Source organism: Leptonychotes weddellii, chromosome 3 (assembly GCF_054177405.1).
Source record: "Leptonychotes weddellii isolate Sample4059 chromosome 3, ASM5417740v2, whole genome shotgun sequence".
Taxonomy (NCBI): Eukaryota; Metazoa; Chordata; class Mammalia; order Carnivora; family Phocidae; genus Leptonychotes; species Leptonychotes weddellii.
Window position 1 is genome coordinate 115,697,824 of NC_138371.1, and position 25,428 is coordinate 115,723,251.

Below are 25,428 nucleotides of genomic sequence, written 5' to 3' on the forward strand. Positions count from 1 at the left end.
GAAAAAATGAAACAAGATGAAACCAGAGAGGGAGACAAACCATAAGAGACTCTTAATCTCAGGAAATAAACCGAGGGTTGCTGGAGTGGAGGGGGGTGGGAGGGATGGGGTGGCTGGGTGATGGACATTGGGGAGGGTATGTGCTATGGTGAGCGCTGTGAATTGTGTAAGATTGATGAATCACAGACCTGTACCCCTGAAACAAATAATACATTATATGTTAAAAAAAACAAAAAAAGAAGAAGATAGTAGGAAGGGAAAAATGAAGGGGGGGAAATCGGAGGGAGAGATGAACCATGACAGACTATGGACTCTAAGAAACAAACAGGGTTTTAGAGGGGAGAGGGGTGGAGGGATGGGTTAGCCCGGTGATGGGTATTAAGGAGGGCACGTTCTGCATGGAGCACTGGGTGTTATACTCAAACAAGGAATCATGGAACACTACATCAAAAACTAATGATGTAATGTATGGTGACTAACATAACATAATAAAATAAAATTTTAAAAAAAGAGTGGTTAAAATAATAAGAGTTGATGACATCACAGTAGACCCAAAGACAGGAAAAGTAGAGGACACCTACATTTAAGGGTGAGACAAGTAAAGAGGGAAATAGAAATTCACCATTTGAACACCACCGCAACAGTTGCTGTAGGCAAATCCACCAGTAAATGCCAAAATTCATGGGCAAAATTTAAGGAGAAACAAGAGATTCACATAGCCCAAAGTTTCTCCCCCAAGTATGTATTCATTGCAAAGGGGGGAAAAGAGTAACTTTAGAGTAAAGGTAACTGGCAGACACCACTTTACCAATTGATCATGGCTAATCGCACCAGTAACAAGACACAGCAACATCCTGGACCCTGAAACGATGCACCAAAAGGAACACAGCATCATTTCTGTAGAATTCCCGCCACAAATACCTAACTTCAATCTAACCATCAGCTACACCCAAATTGAAGAACATTCTATGACTGACCAGTACTCTTCAAAATGGCCGTAGAGACAAGGAAAGACTGAAGAACTGTCAAAGCTTGGCAGAGATGAAGAAGACATTAACAACTAAATGCAACATGTGATTCTGGAACCAAAAATAAAAGGCCAGTAAGGGGAAAATTGATGAAATCTGAAAAAAACCTGTAGTTACTAGCATAACTAGTATCCAAGGATATCCAAAGATAACTTTTATTTTTAATCATTGTGCCATGGTTGTGTATGATGTTCCACTGTGGGAAGGGCATATGAAAACTATTTTTATGACACTTCTAATAAGTCTACATTAGTTTCAAAATAAAAACTTTTAAAAATGAGGATGTATCCTATAAAAAGGTTAAATTGAATCCCACACTGTATGAATATGACATCCATTACAATACTTTTTTAAATGAAAACATAAAAATACTAGAAGAAAATGAGGGAAACAGCTTTATAATCTCAGAGTACAACCCAAGAGGCATGAAAATCATGCCATAAATGAAAAGGCTGATACTTTTGATTATTTCAATTTTTTTCAATCTGCATGGCAAAGAACATAATAAGCAACATCACTACATAAAGGACAATCCAGGAAAAAAACTTTCAATTAATATCCCAAAAGGCTAATAGCTCTAAAATAAAAAAATCTTACAAGTCAATAAAAAAAAGACCCCAACCTGGTAGAAAAAAGGTCAAAAGCTATGAAGAAACAACACATAGAAAAAGAAATACAAATGCATTTTTAATCATATGAAAAGATGAAAATTAAAACTATAAGTGGATACATGCTTTTCTTTTTATAATAGGTTGGCAAGTAGCAAAACATTAAATAAAACACTGTCTTGTTGAGGGTATAGGAAAACAGTCAGTCTCATATGTTACCGATGGGAGTATAAACTGGGACCACATCTATGAAAATCTGCAACAGCTCTTAAGAGTCTAATGCTTGTACCTCTCTACCCAGCAGTATGACTTCTAGGAATTTATCCTACAAAGATTCTCCTACATGGGATAGAAAACTTAAATCCAAGGATATTCACGGCAAAACTGTATCTGATAACAAATGATTGGTCACAACCTATCAATACAAGCCCATCAATAAAAGACTGGTTAAATAAATGAGGGTACCTTTGTATAAAGGAATGCTATGAAGTCAGTAAAAAGGACACAGTAGTTCTAGCTGTATGATATGATGTATTGCTAAGCGCACAAAGCGAGGGGCAGAGCCGCAAGCACAGTGAGTTACCCTCTGGGCAAATGATATGTATATCCTTAACCTGGTATCTCTGACATGATACTCAAAAACAAAAACAAAAACAACCACAACCACAACAGAACTAGTAAGCCATTTGCTGGAGGGGAATTTTAGAGACAGTACGCTTTACAGCCATCCCAGGATTCATTTAAAACTTTTACTCTAGCAGGGAGAGGCAAAGAAGAAGCCAGTGAATTACAGAAAGAAATCGATGACGCCACATCAAGGGGAAGAAAAATTGCCAAGAGAACTGGGTGACCGGAAATCGTGGGTAGAGATTCCCTAACTGTGGGGCGAAGTGTGGGCTTGTTCTTGAGAAGTTAACTCTGATGGGGACTTGGGAACAACAGCCCTAACACTCCAGCTCCGGAGTCAGACAGTGTCCATGGTGAAGTGGGGGACCAAGGTGCATAAGAGAGCTGAGAAAGAAGGGGACTCATTTCTAATACATACAGAACTGATGTACAAATTAACTTATTTATATCCAGGAGACAACATACCTGAATAGCGTTTATGTTAATGCTTACAGGAAATGCCCTGGCCCTCTTATATCTACATTCACATAAGATGTTAGAAGAATGCCTATTTAAGACAGCAAATAGATTAATGGTTGCCAGGGGTTGGGGAGGATGAAAAGGTGGAGCACAGAGGATTTTTAGGGCAGTAAAACTATTCTGGATGATGCTACAATGGTTCACACATGTCATTACAGTGTTGTCAAAACCCATAGAACACACAACACCAAGAGTGAGCCCTAGTGTAAGCCCTGGACTTTTGGTGCTAATGAGGTGTCAGTGTAGATTCATCAATTATAACAAATGCACCACTCTGATGACAATGGGAGAGACTGGTCATGTGCTGAGGGAAGGGGACATATGGGAAATCTCTGTACCTTCTGCCCAATTTTGCTGTGAACCTAAAACTAAACTAAAAATAAAGCCTATTTAAAAGTAGGGGGGGGTGGATGGTTCACGCCCAACACGTGTATACATCAGTGAAGCTTGAGCATCTGATAAAGAACAAAATCAATCAGTCAATGTTTGGGATTTATATTACATCTTTCTCCTAAGAGTTTAAAGGTTTTAAATGTTATTTCTTCATTTACCTTCACAACATTTACACACCTACGGTGGAACATAAATAGTGTAAAATTGGGGGAAAAGAGGCAATATTGGGAAAATGAGGCCAAGTCTCAAGGTGAACCACTTGCAGAAATAGGACTGCAATTCCACTTTCCTTCTTAATTATCCTGATTTTTTTAATGTATTAAGGCCATTTGGAAAGCAAACAATTAAAACTGCTATCCATTGTGTGCTCTTACATACGTGTGTGCATGTGTGTGTGGGTATATAAAACATGCATAAAGAGACACACTTATAATCATACACACCCAGACACATACAAACTCACTCATACATTTATACTTGAGGCAAAGAGCCAGCTCTGTCAATGCACTTAAACCAAATTTAGGCATAATAATCTGTGGATAATAATAACAGAACAGTGCAAGTGACCATGAGACTGTTATAAATAAAGAAACTCACATATGTCATCGTAATTCAGAATTCTGAGTCTGAGGTAAGTGAGAAAGAACAAACTTAAAAAAAAAATTACAAGTCAAATACACTTGTCACTGCATCCACTAAAAGGATTTAATTTAAAACTCAAACATCAGCATATTGGAAAAGGAAATGAGAAGCTAATAACATGCATTGACGTTTACATAAAATTAGTATGTAAAGTGAGAGATATGAACCTAATGATGAATATGAAGCAACCGTTTGCATTTTAACAGACTAAGCAAAAATGTAATTGACAAAGAGGCCGATCTAAATGAATTTCCAGCTACTTCAACACTAATGGCAGCTGCATGCTGTCAGAATTATAAACGAGAAAAAAATCTGTTTAAACTGGATTTCTTTAAAAAACACAGCCGATATGTGAACGTACACACTGTCCTGAAGTTATCATTCATTCAATCAGAAAAAAGCATTTTTTTCCCAAAAAGTCATTTTTTAACATCAGAGTAGTCAATATGCGGTTGCTTCATATTGACTGGAGAGCAAAGTATTTGGAGGTAAATGAAAATATTAAGGTGTTTCTGGGAACCGTAGCTGTCATTCCTGTAATTAAGTCAAGGTTAAAAACATTTGTTTTCAAGAATAATCTACCACAATAAAATTTCATTTCAAAGCCACTAAGATTACCCCACTTGGTATCTTATTAGTGGCAGTTATGAGTTCAACTCTGGCACCAGCCTTCCTGGGTTCAAATCCTAACTCTACCATTTCTTGCTGTGTGACTTTGAGCAGGTCACTTAACCACACTGTGCCTCACTTTTCTCATCGTAGTGTAAGGATGGTCACCGTACCTAGCTCCTAGGATCACTGTGTGAATGAAACGTATTCATACATGCAAGACACACGCTCCATAACTGTGAGCTGTCATTATTATCCTTGAGACAGTGGTCTCTTAGGGCAGGCATTATTTGGTGTTAAAAAACCAACAAAGAAGATGGTGGCAAGCAAGCCATGATGTTGCCGCTCCTTGTATGTAAAGAACCCTTGTTTCCTCCCACCCCTCACACTCTCTCCTGGGTAGACAGGAACCCTGGGAGTATCTCTGGCCACTTCTCCGTAAAGATCCGCTCTGGGTGGACAACTGAGTGAAGGACACCGCCCCACCCCATGGATGCTACGCAAGTGATTCTAGAACAGAGTGAGAAGCCCAGCCCGGCCGCCTCACAATGTGCTTGGGGATCTTGGCATATTTTGTCTCTACTACCATCAGTCCTCAAAGGGATGGTTTGGTGACTGATCATGCACCTGACTTTGCATTTCACCTTTATCCAGGTCCCTTAGAGTAGCCCACCAAATGTTTTATTTATCCCTGTATTTTCCAAGGTCAGGAAAAGGGCAGAGCACAAAAATCAAAGCTGATGCAGAGAGATTTCATGTTCAGTCTTCCCCTTTAATTTACTGAAAGTGCCAACATCTGAATAGAAGGAAAAAGGCCAAGTCTACAGGCATCTTGGCAGGGTGACGAGTCATTGAAAAGAGATGTGAATTCCCACATAATAAACACACCAAAGCCAGGCTCTCCACACCCTCTCAAGTCCCGTCATACTGTGACCGGACTGGCGTCCCTGCCAAGGGATAAAGGGAAGGAAAATGGGAGAAAGACACAGACTCGCTCAGCCCTGAATCACGTACAGATTCTGGTTCCACAGGAGGACAAGAGGGCTCGCCTGTGTGTGGTCAGGGCTGAGGAACCCCAAACTCTGCGGGCCCCTGAAAGGGATGCTTCTTGCTACCTGCACGAGAGAGGGAGGACATGACGTGCATGGCATTCCTCCAGGATCCAGGAAGACAACAGGCCCAGGCAAATATATCTGGAGTGAATAGGAACTCAGGGTGAAGTCAAGCACTTCCCAAACTCTGAACTTCCTTTTCCATGCTCCTCTGTGCTGAGTGCTGCTTCCTCATGACCCGAACACCTCAGACTTAGGAACTCCTACTGTCCGAAGAGGATCAGCCATCCTCATTTGCACCTTAGCATGAATTTAACCCCATTATCTCTCTCCACGTCCTTTTACTTTGCTTATGATTTCTAAGGTGATTAGAGGCTTTCTGTGCTGTTCAAATGGGGTTGGTACTGAAGCGAGTCTACCTACTTTGCTGGCACAAGATACCAGGTCTCACCTGAGGACTCAAACAGTCCTCTTTCCACATGAAATGTCTACAACAGATAATGACTTTTAACCTAAATTCGACTTTGCAAAACAATACACTGAACAGACTAATGCCTTTATAGCTTCAAATACCAGAGAAAGACAACAATCCTTTAAACGTAAAAGGAAGCACCATATGGGAAAGAAATGCCAGAAAACCTAATTGCTAGTCCAGTATGAACACGACCTCACCACGTAACCACAGATACGGCACTCGAAGTTTCTGGGCCTCAGTCTCTGGTGACAGAATTAATGGGTTCAATACCTATGTAAGGTTCCTTTCCACTCAAAAATCTCACAATCCATTGGTTATTTTCAGTTCAAGTAATTTCAGACATCATGACAGCAAAAGTTCATTTGCATCCAGAAATGAATATGAACAATGTGATTAAAGATATAAAAAGGGACTTTTAAAATGTAGCATGAGAATGACAAACGGAACAGAAAATGCTGGAGAATTAAGACACTTTTCCCTTCAGTCCATTATTATAAGATGCCTGACCTAATACCATTAGTGGGTTGTTTTTTTTTTTTCTTTTTACACCACAGTACAGCAAAGTGAACTCCCAAATGTGTGAACAATAAGGATCACAGCCTTGGGCTGAATGCTACCTCTTAGAGATCAATCAAGTGCAGGTGCCCAGAACAACGTGGATACATGAGAGAACGCATCCTCTAGGGTCACTTGGGAGTGAGCGCTCACCTTCCACCAGCTGGTCCAGGCTGGAAATCTTCTTGAGCCCATCAATGGTGTAGATTGTTCTCACTCCCTGGGGCAAATTCACGTTATCCGACAGAGTTCGGGTCAAGTCAGCCAGCAGGGCCTCAAAAGATCGGAAGCGGTCTGGGGAGATGGCATACACAATCCCTTTGAAGTATCTGTCTCCATTTCGATAGAAACGAACTTTCTTGGCCTTCTTCTCTGAGCTGAGGGTCTGCAGCGTGCGGGTTCGGTAGAAGCTGCAGTGGGCGCTGTGCGTTGGGCTGGGCAGCCCGTTCACCCGCGACCCTCTGCTGTATCTCTGAGCCTTATCCCGCTCGTCAAAGTGTTCCAGCTCCATGTCTCTGCCGAAGGACATGACGGAGTTAAAGTGGAACCTGGGAGGCACAGAAGGAAAAGAAAAAAAAACAAACAGAGACACATACTGATGTTATTTTAAGACCACGGTATGAAAGGCTCAGCTCAAGAGCAGCTGGTGGAACTATTGCTGTAATTGATGATATATTTAATATGAGTTATCGAGTTGGAAGAGAAGGAAGACAAGGAAGAAGCAGAAGAGGCAGCCCCTGTGGAAAGAACTTATCAATCAACCCCAGTTTAGTTAGAAACAGCTCCTATGGAGTGACCACCTCCCCCTTTCAGGCTTTGAACAGCTGTTATTTCCAAGTCACAACAAACCATTCAGAGTAGTATTATCCCTATCTACAGATGAAGAAAACGAGGCACGGAAAAATTTCTCCGAAATGCTCGAACCAAGTCCTCCCACCCAGGTTTGCTTGACTCCAAAGTCCAGACTTCCCTACAGGGTGCTCACTCTGGTGGCAGATGGAAGATAAGCTTTCATATTACCATAGGGCTGATAATAAGAAGTGGTGCTGGGCCGGGAACCAAAAGGAGGGGCTCAGCATTTAACAGGTTATAAATCAGTTCACGAAGTTTTGTGCTCCCCCTGGCCAGATAGAGAGCAAACTGAATCAATCCCCAGCTTCTACCAGCTTAAGAATGTCCAACATATTCACATATTCCATAGCAGCTTTTTTAAAAGTGATTTCACCATAACTCATTTGCTTACATTTCGTGCTTCAGATAAGTTGGGTTAGAAAAAGCAGAAAAAGTTTGTGGAGGAAGAGGAAAAAGAACAGAAGGGATAAAAGTTACTTTTGGGAGGGCTCTGCCTTTCTTTCCACTCTGTTTTCGTGGTTGAGGGAATTGAGGCTTAGAGATGTTGATCAAGTACTTCTCAAGGTTGGTACAGGATCAAGTTTGGATCAACATCTTTAAAGCCTTGCTTCCTCAACCACACATAGGAATGCCAATCATACCTACCTCATAATTAATATTAAGTATGAATACATGAAGCACTTGGGAGGGTGTCTAGCATGTGATAAGTATTAATGTTTTTTATCAATAAAATCTGCTTTTCTGTTCTTAACTCTGTCACAGAAAGAACTAGTAGGAATAGAATCTCCCCCTTCTGGTAAGGAAAGCTCCTTGGGAGTCTGCCTGATTTTCCTCTCATGACCTTCTGAAAGATATGCTTGCACCCCCATGGTCCCCATTTTACTTTCTATGGAGCGCCGTCACCAGCAAGCTGCCTGTGAGATCAATTCATCCTTGCTAAGGGGTTAGGTGATAAAGGCTTGTGATGTTGACCCTTGCAGGGGATCAGGATTTTAAAGGTCAATCTAGAAAACATTCAAAGGAAAGAAGTTTCGATGACAAAATTTCTGGCATGTTGAAATACAATAATATAGGGAAATGGAAAATCTGGGGCAAGAACCTTATGAGTGCTCCCCAAATCCCACCACATAGATGATGCTGCCTTTCTGAAGGTCAGTCCAAACTAACCAAAAGTACTGCCAAGCCTCCCCGACCTTTCCTTGACCCTGAGTAGACAACCTCTGATCCATTCAGAGTAGCTCAAAATTCATGTTTAAAAGCATTGCTAGAGATTGTGGACTCCCGAAATGAAGTGGAAAAAGCTAGGGTTTATTGAATGTCTATGATGTGCCTGGCACTACTATTCAGCAATCAATTGCATAATATGCTAAAAATTCCCTTCTAAACCTCACAGCAATCCAATGAGGTCGGTAATATTATTATGACTGAAGGCAAGTACGGGATAGATCCAGGGTCCCAGAGTCATAATTGAGGGAGTTGGGATTTGAACCTAGGTTTACTCAGACTGACTCTGAAGCTGGTGCTCCCTCCTTTCTGCCCCATGCGCTGTGTCTTAGAGGCCAGGCCCCCTGAGAGCCTCCCTAGACCCCTTCACCCATAAAAATAGGGGTGTTTAAAGCCCTCACTCTTAACTAGGTCTGTGACCTTGGGGAGGCCACTTACCTGAGGAAGGTCCTCTGCAGACAGAGGGGGCAGTGGTCACCAGGCCGCTAATGTCTTCACCTGCTCATCATTCTACTGCTGACCCGGAGGGGTGGGGGGGCAGAGTGGGACTCAAACCTGGACCGATCATTAGTTCAGTGTATTCTTTTCCTCCAAACATGAAAACTACCTCATGTCTCTTAATAACTCATAATAGCCTAAATTTGTATTTTCCAGAAAAAGTGACACCATACATAGGTATATATGAACCAGTTTCATTGATTTTGAAGTTGGATAACTTCAAAACAGTGATCCAGTTCTTGAGGCAGCTATTAACTAACAGAACCAATATTAACTAAGTAACAGAACCAACCATTGCCCATGGTATCATTGCTCCTACTTTTTTTTAATCTCCTCTCAACATGAGCTCTTTTGTATTCCAAAAGGGGTGTGTGGTCGGTGGCGGGGTGGGGGGGAGTACTCATACAACCTCGCTAAGCTCTTCAAACTTCGCCTATTATAAAGGCCAGGTTGGCTTTTGAAGCTTCTGTTTTATTTTTAAAGGCAGTAATCCATCTTCCAACCCGAGGGGTTTCCTCGCAAATCTATATGAACCAAGAGACAACAAGCAGGACCACAGCAAAGGATGACACAATTGTGTCACCAGAGAGTGCGGATGTAGTCTGAAGGGGATTTTACCGATCTACAATTTACAAAAGCCAAATAATTTAGCAACTGCTGGAATTCCCTAGAGGAATCAGGCTTTTAGAACCAAGAGTTCTACACCAAATGAAAAAAAAAAAGTCAATTTTAAAATAGACAAAAGTTGATTTTGTTTTATTTGTGTATTTCTTCACACTTGATCGTGTATGTTCAACCAGGACAAGCACATCTCTGACTTCCCTTCTGAGCCTGCCCAAAAGGAAGCAATGATGTTGGTGACGAAGAAAAACCACACTCAAAGTGGAATCATTTTCAAGGCTACAGCTACCACTAAATGAATGTCAAAAGCCACACTACACACCCTAATGTTCCCATAATTATGTGCAACATCAAAATAGGTGTTCCTTCTCTTGCCTGGGCTGGCTCAGCTCTGCAGTTGGCTTACTTATAGAGCTGAACCACGAGCTACTGGAGATTCCCTGGGCTTCCACAGGTTCTTGCTTCCTGCCCAGGAAACCACTAAGGCACAGAGACACACATTCACAGCCCATCGATGGCCAGGGCCCTGGGCACACATGCGTCACGGTACCAAGAAGGTAACCGCACGGCCGGAGCCACAGAGATCACAGACACTGGGAGGGGAAGAAGGGGGCCTGGCTCTTATCAGAGATTTTCCTATAAACACCTCCATGCCAAGAAATCAGAATCCTCAATTGTCTTCTGTGGGATTTCTCACCATTTTGAGGAACCTCTGTGTTCATCATTCTCTAGATAAGGATATGAGTTCCTGCTTCAGAGATATCCACAAACACACACACACACCCCAAGAAATAATTCATCATAAAGATTACCACATCGAAACAGATGCTGGACCTGGAAGTCCCAAGGGATATTTTGCCAGTGGGATTAAGATGCAGGTGGACGGGCAGGGGTGGAATAAGAGGCGCGCGCGCACACACACACACACGCACACATACACACACACACACACCCCTTCAGAGGGCATGCACCACCTCGGACACAGATATCACAGGATGTGTACCAATCTTTTATAATGTTCCTACATATAACCCCTCTTAAAATCCCTTCTGACCACCTTCATGTGACATTTCATACTTTAAAGCTTGTCCTACTTTCCTTTCCAGTGGAAAGGCGATATATTTAGGAACATTCATAAAGCGTATTCACGGAACACCCTGCAGTGTGGCCGCTAAACGCGTGTGCACCATAATCTAGACACACACTCACAGGTGCGGAGAGAGGGAGCCGGTTGAATGAAACCTTTCATTTGCTCCATCTCTTACAAGCGTTGCCTTTCCAAATCCAGCAGTGATTCCGCGCAAACCTGGTTTTCAAAAGCAGCCTCTTTTGTGGGGCAATGCAGGGCTGTGCGTGCGCTCCCACTAGGAGGAAAATGCCATTTCCTCTCCGCATGCTTTTAGCACTGCAGGTACTAATTTGTACTTGAGGCAGCCTCGCTGTCCCTGAAGGAACTTGAGACCCTGCAAATGTACTTGCAACACCCACACTGCAGCCACCCACCACGCACAGATCGCCCCATCTTCAAGCACACCACCCTCCGGGCACACAGGAAAGCACACACACAATAAGAGGCCTGGCCCGGCCACTCCTTCTAGGCGCAGACTTGGTCCTCGCTCCGCGGCCAGTTCTGACAATGACAAACACCTCGCCCAGCTCCTCCGCCCAGGCTCTCCATCTCCACTAACAGCGTGGCGAAAAGCCTGGCGGGGAGGGTGGGGGGCGCGCGCCCTACTCCCCGTTTCAAGCCCGGTGGCACCAGACAAAAGAGGCAGGTGCCAGCAGCCCCGGGGCCGCCCGTACACACTGGCCACGGCAGGGCAGCGCCTTTCGAGGAACGGCGGGCTGGGTGGCGGCGGCGGGCCGAGGGGGGCGCCCGCCCTGCCCTCCACGCCCCGGGCTACCTCGGCGCCCCGCGGCTGCGGGAGGAGCGGGCGCTGCGAGCCCCCAGCGGAGGCCCCCCGCCACCCCCACCCTTCGGCCGGCCCTGCCCGCAGCTCCCTTCCCCAGCCAAGGCAAAGCACGCACCGGTCCGCGGAGAGACGCCGCCCGGGGTCTTTGTGGCCGCGCTCGGGGCCGCCTCCTGGTGCTGTCCTCACCCGGCGGGGCGCGGCCGGGGCTGCGGGGCTGCGGAGCTGCGGGGCGGCGGGGCGGCGGCGGGGCCGGGGCTGGGCTGCAGCAGCTGCTGGAGCGCGGGCGTCTGGGCTGCAGCCGCTAGTGCACGGATGTGCCTCTGCCGGTTCTCATTGAAATGCGGCGCTTCGCACAGCCTCACTCCAGCTTTCTCCGGAGGAGGGCGGCGGCGGCGGGCGCGCTCCCTTCTCTTGTGGCGCTCTCTCTCTCTCACATGCCCTCCCCGCTCCCTCCTTCTCCCACTCCGCGTGCGCGCTCCGGCGCCCCCGCCCTTCTTGGCAGGGCGCACCCACCACGGCTGCGCCCGGGGTCCTCCTCCTCCCCGCGCCCTCCCCGACCGCAGCGACCTCCGTGCGGCTGGCCTGAACAAGCCCCCCAAGCTCCCCATTCCTCAGGAGTGGTCGTCTGCAGATAGGGCAAGATCGGCTGGGGGCCGGCGGACAGAGGAAGAGAACGTGGACGGGGCCAGGTCTGAGCCAGGAAAAGTGCGAGATGGCGCAGCGGTGAGTCCCCCTCCCTCAGGGGAGACAAGGGAAACAATTACGTCCTCCTCCCCTGCACAACCCCCTCCCCCCCCACACACACTCACACTTTATGTGACTTCATGATTTAACACTTTCCCAGGATTATGGAAGCCAACGTAATGCACTCTCATCACTCTTGTCCAAGATGCATCCATGCAGTTCCTCCAGGGAGGACCAACCCCGGACCCTCACAATCTACACACGCCAGTGTCACCCTCAGTCCCCTTATTGGGAAGGACCAGCTGTGTTCATTGACCCCATCAGTCATCTCCATTTGACCTCAGGACTTGAGTCACCCTTAAAATAGTGACCTCTGTTTAGAGCCGAATATGTTACAATAGACGCTTGATAACTTAGAGGCCAGTTTTCACTACTGGAGAACTCGTGGTTGCCAGGGCTGGCGGTCAGCGCTGGAAAGCCCCATGAGCTCATCACAAGCTTTCCCTCCTGGGGCGGAATGTTATCAGAATCCAGGCTGTTGACAGCTTCCTCCAGTCTTTGCACAAACGCCCAGGGAGTGAGAGCAGGTCGCTGACTTCCATGAAACCTTAGCCTGGTTCACTAGGCAGCCTAAATTTTTGTCCAGTTAATCTCCTTCCGTCATGTCGCTTGCGACCTGTATCTGTCCCACATATGCATACATATACAAAGACACATAGGTATTTTTCTCTCTTCCCGAGCTTGAACCTTTTTGTAGAAAATCAAAATTTTATTTTTCTCTTGCCCATTGAACCCAGTTACATACTTGACTACTCATTATTAATAAGAGCTAATCTGAAATACTTTCAAAGTATATGTAAATACTAAATAATCACCGTTTGTTATAAAATGCCACTCAAATGAGATGCATGTTGCATATTCAACAAGTTGCTGCAATATTTATCTTTGAACTATTTAATAACCCAGGGATGAGAGTACATGAACTCATCAAATGGACTAAATGCGGAGTACTGAGCCTACCCCATTCAAATTCTAATACAAAATGAGGGCCAAGGGGTAAGCGCAGAGAAAGGAGCTAAGTGTATTTTCTTGAGAACAGAAATCAGAACTTCTATTTATCTTGCAAGTGACAAATGCCAAGTAATTTCTGCCAAAATGCTAAACCAAGAAATAAATTCCGTTTCCTAATCCCTATGAATATTCTATCAGGGTCATTTCTTAAGCACTTCAAGTAATTCAACCATATCTTACCACCTTCCCAGCTGACCTACCTGGGACATGTAGATAATGTGTTTAAAAAACAAACAAACAAAAACCCACCTTTGAGTTTGACTCTCTCAGATTGCTCTCACTAGATGTAGTTGGGCATCATTAACTCTTTCAGGGAACCAAGGGCACTGAGAATTGATGGGCACACTCAGTAGTCCCTACTGGCTCATTTCGTCAGAACAGCAAGCAGGTGCTAAGTGGCACCCAGTGACCAGACCGAAATAAGTACAGAAGTGCCTAAATTACTTCTAGGAAATTCAATGAAATTTAACCAGAAAACTCCTAATTCAAGTAATTTTCAAAAACTGATGTTACTTCCTTTATATGACCAGGGTATCGATCAAAGAAGTGACTGGAATTAATGTGTCCTTCCCTCATGAAAATCTGAAGTTAATGGAGATCTCTCTCCAACTCCCCAAAGCTAATGCTATTTAAGCCGTGTGCCCCGATTGCTGCTCCAGGCAGCCACAGTTCTGCACCCCGCAAGACTGACCACAGTGTGGTCCCAGCTCTGTCAGTGACTCCTATTAGCTGAGTGTTTGCTTCTATGCTGTGCGGGGGCACCTGTACATTTTCTTATTTCACATTTGTAAGAACCATTCAAGGTAGGCATCATTAACCTTACCTTATGGATGAAGGAATTTAGGCATAGGCAAGTTATGTCGTTTGCCAGGGGCAGCTAATAAATGTCAAGCCCAACTCCATTTTAAAATCCCTGTTTTAAAATTCAAGTCAGGGGCGCCTGGGTGGCTCAGTTGGTTAAGCGACTGCCTTCGGCTCAGGTCATGATCCTGGAGTCCCTGGATCGAGTCCCGCATGCTCGGCAGGGAGTCTGCTTCTCCCTCTGACCCTCCCGACCCGCCCCCCTCTCATGTGCTCTCTCTCTCAGTCTCTCTCTCTCAAATAAGTAAATAAAATCTTTAAAAAAAAAAAAATTCAAGTCAGTTTTCCAACTGCTATGGCCATATGCTTGGAAAGCAATACCAAATTCTAGTCTGAAGTATTCTCTCTTTTGGAAAATGCAGTCTTTTAATCAATGAATTTATTATTTCATAACAGAGAGAGAGAACAACTCTTTGCTATTGTGAACACTGCTTCCTTTAGTGATGGGTATCATCAAATGTATCTATCCTGAGCTAAACTTTAATGAGAATATTTGCATGTCACCCTCTGACACAGGCTGATGGACAATTTTAGCTACATGTGGTTGCTTTTTTTTTTCCCCCTGAAAGTAAGTTTTCAGGTCCAAACCAAGGAAGAGAAAGAGAACTAAAGAAAAATAATTTTTAGTTGACCATGTATCTCTTTTCAGGTACATTTTATTGGCTTCTTCATAGAAAATAAGCTCCATCACGTAGATTCAAAGAGAATAACAGAAAATGGGATATTAGCAGGAAGAGATGCACTTTCTGTTTTTCTCTCTAGAAGGGGAATTTACTGTGTCGTCATTCAGATTCTCCCTGCTGTCCTCCTCTGGGGCCAAGGGATACAGTGCTCCTGGGTTGGGGTACCCAAGCATATCTATCGACCACCACAGTTGTGAAAAACAGCTTTATAGAATATGATCATCATTCTAATTTTCCTTGTATTTCGTCCTGTGTATGATAAAGGCTCTTTATGGTATTTCCACATCTTCTCTTAATTCCCCCTAATTTCAGAGCACTTACTTCTTCTGCCTTCTACTGGGAAGACAGAAACGCAGTGCTGAGGGACCTTGACAGCAACCTGTCCAGTTTTTCCCCCATGCATGAATTCCTTCTATAACAGGGGTCTTTCCGCCCCCTCTCTGTTGCTTCTAATGGTGGCCTATGTGACAAAAATAAGGACAAATAAGATTATCTTCTGAGAGTGAGGCTCGATCAGGGAATTCCAGACACAATGGATGAGATCTCTATAAATAATTATTTAACTGGCCATGTATCTCTGGCTTGGCACTCCAAATATCCTGAGGGGCCGAACTACACAAAGGAGGAAGGGACTCTCCCACCTTGAGATGCCCTCCCTGAGCCCACAAGAGAGCTTCCCAAACTCAAGTTTGCGCTCTCCTGTGTAATTCCTAAAGTGTCATTTCCTTTAGCAGAAGGGAGCTCAGCACAGCCCACTTCCCTGCTGGGCAGCTCCTCACATTAAATTGAGAGACACTTCCCTGGAATTTCCCTGGTGGTCCCAGGTCTTTTCTTTCCATCTATGAGAGAACAAATCCAGTGGTCCTGCCTTTTATTTGACAGCCCTATTACATTCTACCAAATTCTACTCTCCCTCCACATCTGCTTCTCAGAACTGGACGTGGCCCCCGCAAGGGTGGTCCGACTGGGGAAGTTCCGTGACTGCCATCCTTCTCCACACATTGCTTCTATTAAAGGAGCCTAACATCAAATCAGCATCTCTGGCAGGCAGGCCACATGACTAACTCATGCGGTCAGTTAAAATCTCCACGCATTTCATATGTTTTGCTCTTAAGGTCTTTATCCTGTATTTGTTCAGTCGGATGTGGGGCACCGAAGTCCAATGTTCTGTATTTTTCCTTATTAAATTTGATCCACCTTTCTAACCTGTTGAGTGAGATCCTTTTGGACACATTATGTCACTTGCTGCAGCCTTTTCTGTCGGTGTTGTTAACGCTACACCAACATCCTCATCTCAGTTGTTGATAAAAGCTTTCAACAGGAACACGGTCACAGCAGGTTCTGTCAGCTCAGGATGCCCAAGATCTCTCTCCAGGTTGACCATTGATGGCAAATGACTCTCTCAATGTACTTGGTAATTACAGAGGCTAAACCCTCCTATAGCAAATAAATGTCTAGAAATCCGGTGATAGCTAAAATCTGTGTTTTTCCATCTAGGCTTGTATCCTGGACTTCCACACCATTTTATCATTCATTCATCCACCCATTCATCCAATAAGTAATTGTCCAGTGTCTCCAATGTGCCAGGCACTGTGCTCGGGGGCAGGAATGCAGTCATGAGGTAGAATCACAAGTATTCGCTGCCCATGGCATTGACAGCCTGTAGGGAGACCGATGTTAAACATACTTACACAAATAATTATTTAATTTCAAAAAGGCTAAGTACTGGGAAAGAAAAGAACAAAGAGCTTCAGAGAACGCTTCCCGGAGGAAGTGACATTTAAGCAGAGACCTGAAGCTAGCCAGGCAACAGAGTGGAAGAGTATGATTCCAAGCAGAAAAAATAGCCCTGTGAAGACTGAGTGGGAAGTAGCTTGTTCTAGGAGCAGGAGGTGGGCGGAGTGGCTGCAGAAGGCTGGAGGGAGGAGGGCTGTGAAGGCGGGCAGGTGCCAGCGATTCAGGGTCCAGGGTCCCTGAGCCATATTAAGGAATGTGGAGCCTGTCCTAAGAGAAAACGGAAATCACTGAAGGGTTTGAAGCAGAAAACGGGCCAGATCAGAGTTGCATGTTTCAAAGCTCCTCTTGCTTCCCTGGCTGCTATGGGAGCATATTGGAGAAGCACAGGGGAATAAGAACAATTTCACTTTCAAGGTCTCACTAGGAGAGGGAGGCAGGAAAGAACAGTGGGTGGGAGTGAAACTTCCGGCTGTTACATATTTACTATGTTTCTCTTGTGATGTGAATCTCAGCTTATTAAGGTATCTAAATCCATGGATTTTTTAAATCCATGGATTAAATACAGCATGTCCAAGTGAAAAACATTTAAAATTATAGGTTGTTTTTGATACAGTCATTTCAGAAAAATAATTTTTAAATGTATATTTGTACATTCTATCACTGCTCCAAGGCATGGAGGAGTTCCCCCAGCAAAGGAAAATTTTACTTAAGGATCCTAAAATTAACCTCAAAATAGTCACCTTTGCTAAAATGCATTTGAATAGAATTTTATTTTGCCACATTCTTCCAGAAGTTTCCAGAAGTTTCTTCCAGAAGTAGACGATTTGCTTTTTATAAGCATTAAGGCACATTTACATTAAAATATACCAGTCTGCTGATTCTCATTCCCTGAGATCTCTCACTGATTCTATAGGACACACATACTTAAGAAATCACAATAGTTATGTAAGTACTCTGGGAATGTAGGAGAACTACAGAACCAGAAACACCTAGGACTTTTTAGACCTGGGCTCAGACAACAGTGATTGTCCTTTTATCAAATATGCGTGTGGACTGAATAACTTCATTCATAAAATCAAATAATCTTTGGCAACTTTTGAATGTATCCCACGTTGTGTTTTATTTTGTTTTGTTTTATATTTGTGGAAGTGGATTCTGAAAGGTATCTTCCCAACAAAGAGAAATTTACTAAATTTCTGCTGTTGATAATCTTCTAGGTGAAAAAAAAAATCAAAGTTATATATATATATGTGTGTGTGTGTGTGTGTGTGTATATATTCCTCTAAACTTTTTCATATAATACAAAAAAAAGAGTCTTAAATAGAAAAAAAACCTGGTATGTTAATAATATATAACGTATGTGACACTAAACACCACCCTATCCTTCTTGGTTCTAATAAAACATTAGGCCAAATGAGTGAATACAATGTTTTTTAAAAAATCAGTAAGCATGATTCAAGTAACAAATACACAGAAGGGAAAGGAAGCGGAACTGGCTTTACCCTAAGCACACTGAGTTTCAGTGTTCACAGCCTCCCGAGGCAGGAGGACTGGAAGCAAAGCCTAGAACACACTCAATAGGAGACACTAAAAAGGAAACCCTGTTCATAAAGTTGTGACTGCAAAGGGCTGCACTCTCAGCAAAAGATTCCCTGTCTCAGAATTTGGTATTAGGTAGAAAAGAAGAATACTCCCTAAGAATTTAGGTACACAGGCTGGGATTCATGGAGGTTAGCTGTCTAAGTTTCTACAGTCCTGGTGGCTTGAAAAACCTTCAAGTACTCAACTTGGTTTAAGTGGTCTCCAAGCACTTAGGAGAAGAAAACGAAATCCTCATTGAAGAAACCCATCTACAGTCTAGGCCTCAAAAAATTACTAATAAACTTCCAAAATATATAGTCTTTTGGTTTAAAAAAATCATAAAATATATCAGTAAAGAAGGCGTTGTGGGTGCTATGAGTTAGAAAATAAAATAGCAGAAAATAAAATCAGAATCAAAATGATTTCAGTTAGTGGTATTATCAAACATGGGATAGAAAATCTAAATATGGACATAATATGCTTAAAGAAATAAAAGAAAGGATACGAAGTGTAAACCAAGAGCAAGGGATGATGAAAAAGCCTAAGTATCTTTGAAAAAAAAGTATCCAAAAGAATTTGTAAAAATCAAAAATAAAATAACTGAAATTAAAATCTGAGCAATGGCTCTATCAGCAGATTTGTACAGTTGAGAAAAGATTTAGCAAACCAGAAATTAGATCCAAAGAATTAATTCATAATGCAACACAGAGGAATGAAGACATAGAAGATATTAAATAATAGTTAAGAGTCATAAATACTAATTTAGTAAAAATTTCAAAAAATACATCTAAGTAGAGTTCCTGAAAGAGAGAAAGAGAGAATGGGACAGGGAATATTTGAAGAAGCTTCATTCTTCACTATAATAGCTTATGTTTATGGTTTGTAACTATAGTTTATAGTGAAACGATAGAGCACAAAAACTGAGAAAATAAGATTAATTACATTGACCCTGGCTCGTCACGGATTCCCTATTTCCAAATTTATCTATGTGCTAAAATTTATTTGTAACCCCAAAATCAATACTTGCAGCCCTTGCGTGGTTATTCATGGACATGCACAGACTGGCAAAATACTAGACTTTCCCAACACATGTTCCCAGCTGAGGTCCGGCTGGGAGGCCTCGTCTTATTTCAGCTCTCATAGGGCAAACTTGTGTCTTTTTCACAGTCTATTGAGTGCCTCATCTTCCCCATTTTTGTGCTTTTTTTTGGTGATTTTGCAGTTGAAAATGCCTCCCAAGCTTGGTGCTGAAGTGCTGTCTTACTGTTCCTAAGTGCAAGAAGGTTGTGATGGGCCTAACAGATAAGCTTCCTTCAGTCATGGGTTATCGTGCTGCTGGCTGTGAGTTCAATGTTAATGAATCAACAATATGTATGAAACACATATAAAACAAGATTATATACTGATCACTGATGAAAATGTTGTGACCAGAAGCTCACAGAAACCTAACCCTATATTCCCTCTAGGAACAATAGTTCAGTATTGGCTAATTCAGTGTTTACAGCAACTTCATAGAACAAAACTACTGCAAATAATATGGGCAACTTTGTCCAAAACGGAATGAAATGGAAGCCAGAGAACAGAGGAATGACATCTTCAAGGTGCCAAGACCAGATAATTATCAATTATAATTACAAACCAAAGAAAATCATCTTCAAGAATAAGAGTGGTATAGGAGTGCCTGGGTGCCTCAGTCAGTTAAGTGTCTATCTTACGCTCAAGTCATGATCCTGGGGTCCTGGGATCAAGCCTCATGTCAGGCTCTCTGTTCAGTGGGGTGCCTGCTTCTCCCTCTGCCCCTTCCCACCCCCACTCATGCTCTCTTTCTCAAATAAATAAATAAAATATATATTTTAAAAAAGAATAAGAGTGGTATAAAGATATTTTTCAGAGAAAGTAAAACTGAAAATGTTTACCACCTATAAATCTCACTTAAATTCTAAAAAAAAAAAAATGTATTTCTAGAATAAAAGAATTCATTCAGGTGGTAAAAGAAATGAATGGCAAAGAAATGATAACACTAAATGTATAAAAATAATAATGTGGAGTTACAAAAAGATGGAACTAGAATTCAATGTTTGGGAGAGATGGTTAGAATTTTAAATGTTTTGAGTTTTGAAGGAGAACTAAAATGCTGATTAAATTTATGTATTAACAGATTAAATTTGAATGCATACATATCTATAAGAATCACAAAAAATAGATTAGGATGTGTAATTTCCAAAATAATGTTATTAATTATTAATAATCTTACTCCAAAATAATTCTATTATTTTTTCTAATTAATGTAAAATAAGATATGGAAGGAGAATTTTAAAAAAACAGAACAGCAGAAGATATAGAAAGCATATAAGATGCTGGAATTAACCAGCTAGTAATGACAAAAATACAACTGCACTGAAAACTCCAATTAGCAGGCCAAGTTTCTAGACTTGAGTTTTTAAATCCAGATATATATGTTGATAAGAGACACATCTAAACTATAATGACACAATAAAATTTTAAATATAAGGATAGAGGAGCGCCTGGGTGGCTCAGTTGTTAAGCATCTGCCTTCGGCTCAGGTCATGATCCCGGGGTCCTGGGACTGAGCCCCGCATCGGGCTCCCTGCTTGGCGGGAAGCCTGCTTCTCCCTCTCCCGCTCCCCCTGCTTGCGTTCCCTCTCTCACTGTGTCTCTCTCTGTCAAATAAATAAAATCTTTAAAAATAAATAAATAAATAAGTATAAGGATAGAAAAATTATACCACACAAAGAGTAACAAAGTTGAGACAAGTATATTAAGGTAAAAATTTCTAGTGATAAGGAGGTCTTACACAGTGATAAAAGATTTAATTGATCAAGAACATACAATGGTCATGAGTGGGTATACACAAAATAACATGACCTCATTAATATAAGGAAAACATTGACAGCATTATAATAAGAAAATGGAAAAAATTTCAAAAAGTTTTCAAGTATTGATAGCATACAGTCAACATATTCTCTCCTACAATGCAATTAAGAAGGAAATTAATAATTAAAGGAAAATAGATTTAAAAATCCATACATTTAAAAAATTTCAAATACACTTTTAATAATGCATTGCTTAAAAAAGAAATTATAATGGATTTTGAGAAATACTTTAGAAAACCAATGAACTAAGCATCTAATTTCAGAAGTTATAAAGAAAACAGCAGAATAAAACCAACATAAGTGTTTCTTTTAAAAATAAATGTAAGAACTTCTGGTAGGAAAATTCTAAGATGACTCTAAAGATTTCTGTCCTTGTATACACACCCAATCTAATCCCCTGTTGTTGAATGTGGGTGGGCATTACCTAACTGGGTGAACCCTTTTAAAAAAGGATCTAGAGGTCAGAGACAGAAGTCAAAGAGATTCAAAACTTCAGCAGGGATTCTCCTGCTGGTTTGAAACAAAGTACATAGCCACGCTGTGAACAGCCCCACATGGCAAAGAACTGTGTCTGGTTGCTAGAAGCTGAGAATGGTCTCAGTCACCAGCTAGCAAGAAAATGGGGGCATCACAGTCATGTAACCACAAATTCTGCTAAAACCAGTGAGCTTGGAAGAGAATCCCAGGCCTCAGACGAGAATCATAGACCTAGCCAGCATCTTGATTTCAGCCCAGGAGCAGGGTGGGGTCTCTGAGCAGAGGATCCAGCTAACTCATGTCCAGACTTAGGATAATAAATGGGTGTTACTCAGGTTGCTAAGTTTGCGGTCATTTGTCACACAGCAATAGAAAACTGATACAGAGCTGACTTAATGTTACAGAAAACAAAGATACAATACAGAGAATCACCAAAGACAAAAGTTGGTTCCTTAAAAATACTAATAAAATAGTCAACCTTTGGCAATATCAAGTAACAGTAAAATAAGGAAGGTGAAAATTCATAGTAATAGGAATTAAAAAATGGACATAACTTCAGATGCTGCAGGTATTTAAAAGATAATGAGAGGATATTAAAACAACTTTACACCAATACACTTTAAAGCTTAGATGAAATCAATTCTTAGAAAATACAATTTACCAAATCTAGAAAAAATAGCAATTAGTGTTTTCATTTTTTTGGGTAAATACCCAGTATAGTAGAATTACTGGATCATATGGTATTTCTGTTTTTGGAGGAACCTCTGTACTGTTATCTACAGTGGCTGCACCAATTTACATTCCCACCCACAGTGCACGAGAGTTCTTTTTTCTCCATATCTTTGTGTACACTTGTTATTTCTTATCCTTTTGATTCTAGCCATTCTGACAGGTGTTAGGTGATATCTCATTGTGGTTTTGATTTACATTTCCCTGATGATCAGTGATACTGAGCATCTCTTCATGCATCTGTTGGCCATCTGTATATCTTCTTTGGAAAAATTCAGGTCTTCTGCCCATTTTTTTAATTGTAGTTTGTTTTTTGGGTGTTGAGTTATGTAAGTTCTTTATGTATTTTGGATATTAACCCCTTATTGGATATATAACTTGCAATGCTTTGTGACAACATACATGGACCTATAGGGCATTATGCTAAGTGAAATAAGTCAGACTGAGGAGGACAAATACCATATAATTTCACTCATATGTGGAACCTAAAAAACAAATGAATAAACAAACAAACTAAAACCAAAATCAGATCTATAAACACAGAGAACAAACTGATGCTTGCCAGAGGGAAGTGTGGTGGGGAAATGAGCAAAATGGGTGAAGGGGAGTGGGAGATACAGGCTTCCAGCTATGGAATGAATTAAGTCATGGGAATAAAAGGCACAGCATAGGGAATCTAGTCAATGATATTGTAATAGTGCTGTACAGTGACAGATGGTAGTTACACTTGTGGGGAGCATAGCATGATGTATAGAGATGCTGAGTCACTATGTTGTACACCTGAAACTAATGTGATATCATGTGTCAACTATATTCAAATAAAAACTTTTTTTAAAAAAGAATATCTTCTATTTCCACTTCACCTCCCAATTATGGAACATATCATATAAAAGTAAATGTCATGTTTCCCCTGCTTTTTTCTCATATCAATACAGTTGTGCACGTATTATCAGGAGGGCATGATTCGCCAGAAGAGTGAACTATATTGGTTCCAAATCTATCTACTTATGTGTTAAATTCTATATTTACAACAAGTATCAGGACCCATCTCAGGAGTTCACCTTTTAAGTGTGAATCATTGGTTTAAAAGAGTTTGAAATTAACAAAAACATTGAAATTTAGTGATAGAAGTAAGAGTTTAACTAGAGTTACTAGAAAAAATTAGATCTAACCTTCTAAATTTATGGTATCATAACTTCAGATCAACATTATGTTACTATATTATTGCATAATGAAAAAGAAAGAGAATGAACATTTGCTGAGGGTCTACTGAATGGCAGCCACTTTGTATGCATTCCCTCGTTTAATCCTCACATCAGTTGTCTGACATAGGATTTCAGCTCCATTTTTATTTAAGAACATTATGTTCACTGACAGGTAAAGTAACTTTCCAAAAGTTCTCATAATTATAAGGTTGGAGAATAAAGATTTGGGGGCAAACCTGTCTCAAAATTCAGAACTCCTTCTACTATACCATTAAGCCTAGAAAGTGCCTAGAAGGGAAATGCATTTCAGGGAAGATGAATAAAAAGCAAGGAGGTGGGGAAAATAAAAAAGAAATGTACTGAGGGTAGAGTAACATAATGTAACTCACAGTTGGAACAAAACTAATATAAGTAAACACATCAAGAGAATTTGTCCTACAATGACTATTATATTTGTAAAAAAATTACCAAAACCCAGAAATCAGGTTCTTTTTTATTTTCTTTTTTCCTAATGTTAGCTGTTGTTCAAATTATATGATTCATCACACTGGTCAAAAGTGGATCTAAGAATTCCAAATGCTATATTTGGAACTTACATACAGCCTTTATACCACTCTACGATAAGCTACATAAACTGCAATAGTCTGATTCTGGTGATTAGCAAAGGGGAGGTGGGTGGGGGAGAGATGAAATAGATGAAGGGGATTAAGAATACACTTATTGGGATGAGCACTGAGTAATAATGTATAGGACTGTTGAATCATTATATTGTACATCTGAAATCAATATAATACTGTACGTTAATTATACTTAAAATAAAAAAATAAGCCATTAAAAACTGTGAAAACTAAAAATATAATACCTCTAGAAGAAAACATAGGAGAAATCTCTGTGACCTTGGGACAGGGAAATCTGTCTTAGATACAATGCCAAAAGCATAATCTATTAAAAAAAAAGATAAAATATATTTTATCAAAATTAAAGATACTAAGAGAAATGGAACAAATTCTTAAGATATTAAAAGAATGAAAAGATAAGGTCATTGATTTGAGAAAATATTTGCAGATCATATTTCTGATGAAGGACTTGAATGCAGAATATGTAAACAACCCAGAAGTTCAATAAGAAGATAAACAACCTAATTAAAAAGTGGGGACAAGATTTGAATGGACAAAAGGATATATATTGATGGCGAATAAGGTCAACATCATTAGTTGTGAAGTAAATGTAAACCAAGCCAACAAGATATCACTAAACATCCATTAGAATGGCTAAAAGACTGGACTTACCAGGTGTTGACAAGGATGTGGAAGGATTGGGACTCATTTACTGCTGGGGGAAGGTAAAATGGCACAACCACCTCAGAAAACACTTTGGCCATTTCTTAAAAATGTGAACATTACCCTACCATATGATCCAGCCATTCTATTGCTAATTATTCCAAAGAAATGAAAGTATATTTCCAAAAAATACATGGTCAGGAATGTTTGTAGCAGCTTTATTTGTAATAGTCCCAAACTGGAAGCAAGCCAAATGTCCATCAGTAAATGAATGATCAATAAATTGTGGTACATCCATACAGTAGAATAGTACTTAGCCAAAAAAAGGAATGGAGGGGCACCTGGGTGGCTCAGTCATTAAGCATCTGCCTTCGGCTCAGGTCATGATCCCAGGGTCCTGGGATCAAGCCCCACATTGGGCTCCCTGCTCGGCGGGAAGCCTGCTTCTCCCTCTCCCACTCCTCCTGCTTGTGTTCCCTCTCTGTCAAATAATAAATAAAATTTTTTAAAAAAAGGAATAGAATACTGATACATAAAATACAGGTAAATCTCAAAATAATTATGCTGTGTAAAAAAAAAAAAAAGCCAGATTAAAAAAAAAAGAATAATT

General features: G+C 41.3%; 1 protein-coding gene across 5 annotated transcripts in view; it reads right to left on the reverse strand.

Annotated features, from left to right (window-relative positions):
• The window catches only part of DCLK1 (doublecortin like kinase 1), a 314,118-nt gene extending 301,565 nt beyond the window's left edge, over positions 1–12,553 (reverse strand). For 2 of the 5 annotated variants that reach the window (XM_081814825.1, XM_081814824.1), the window contains exons 1-2: positions 12,426–12,553; positions 6,662–7,056 (exon numbers count right to left, since the gene is read on the reverse strand). In XM_081814825.1, coding sequence (XP_081670951.1) covers positions 6,662–7,056; positions 12,426–12,442 — 412 coding nt within the window. In that variant the 5' untranslated portion in view covers positions 12,443–12,553. Of the gene's footprint in view, positions 1–6,661; positions 7,057–11,731; positions 12,083–12,425 lie in introns of those variants that run through there. The other 3 variants (XR_014143709.1, XM_081814826.1, XM_081814827.1) reach the window with 3 other exon arrangements.
• Positions 12,554–25,428: the final 12,875 nt, after the last annotated feature.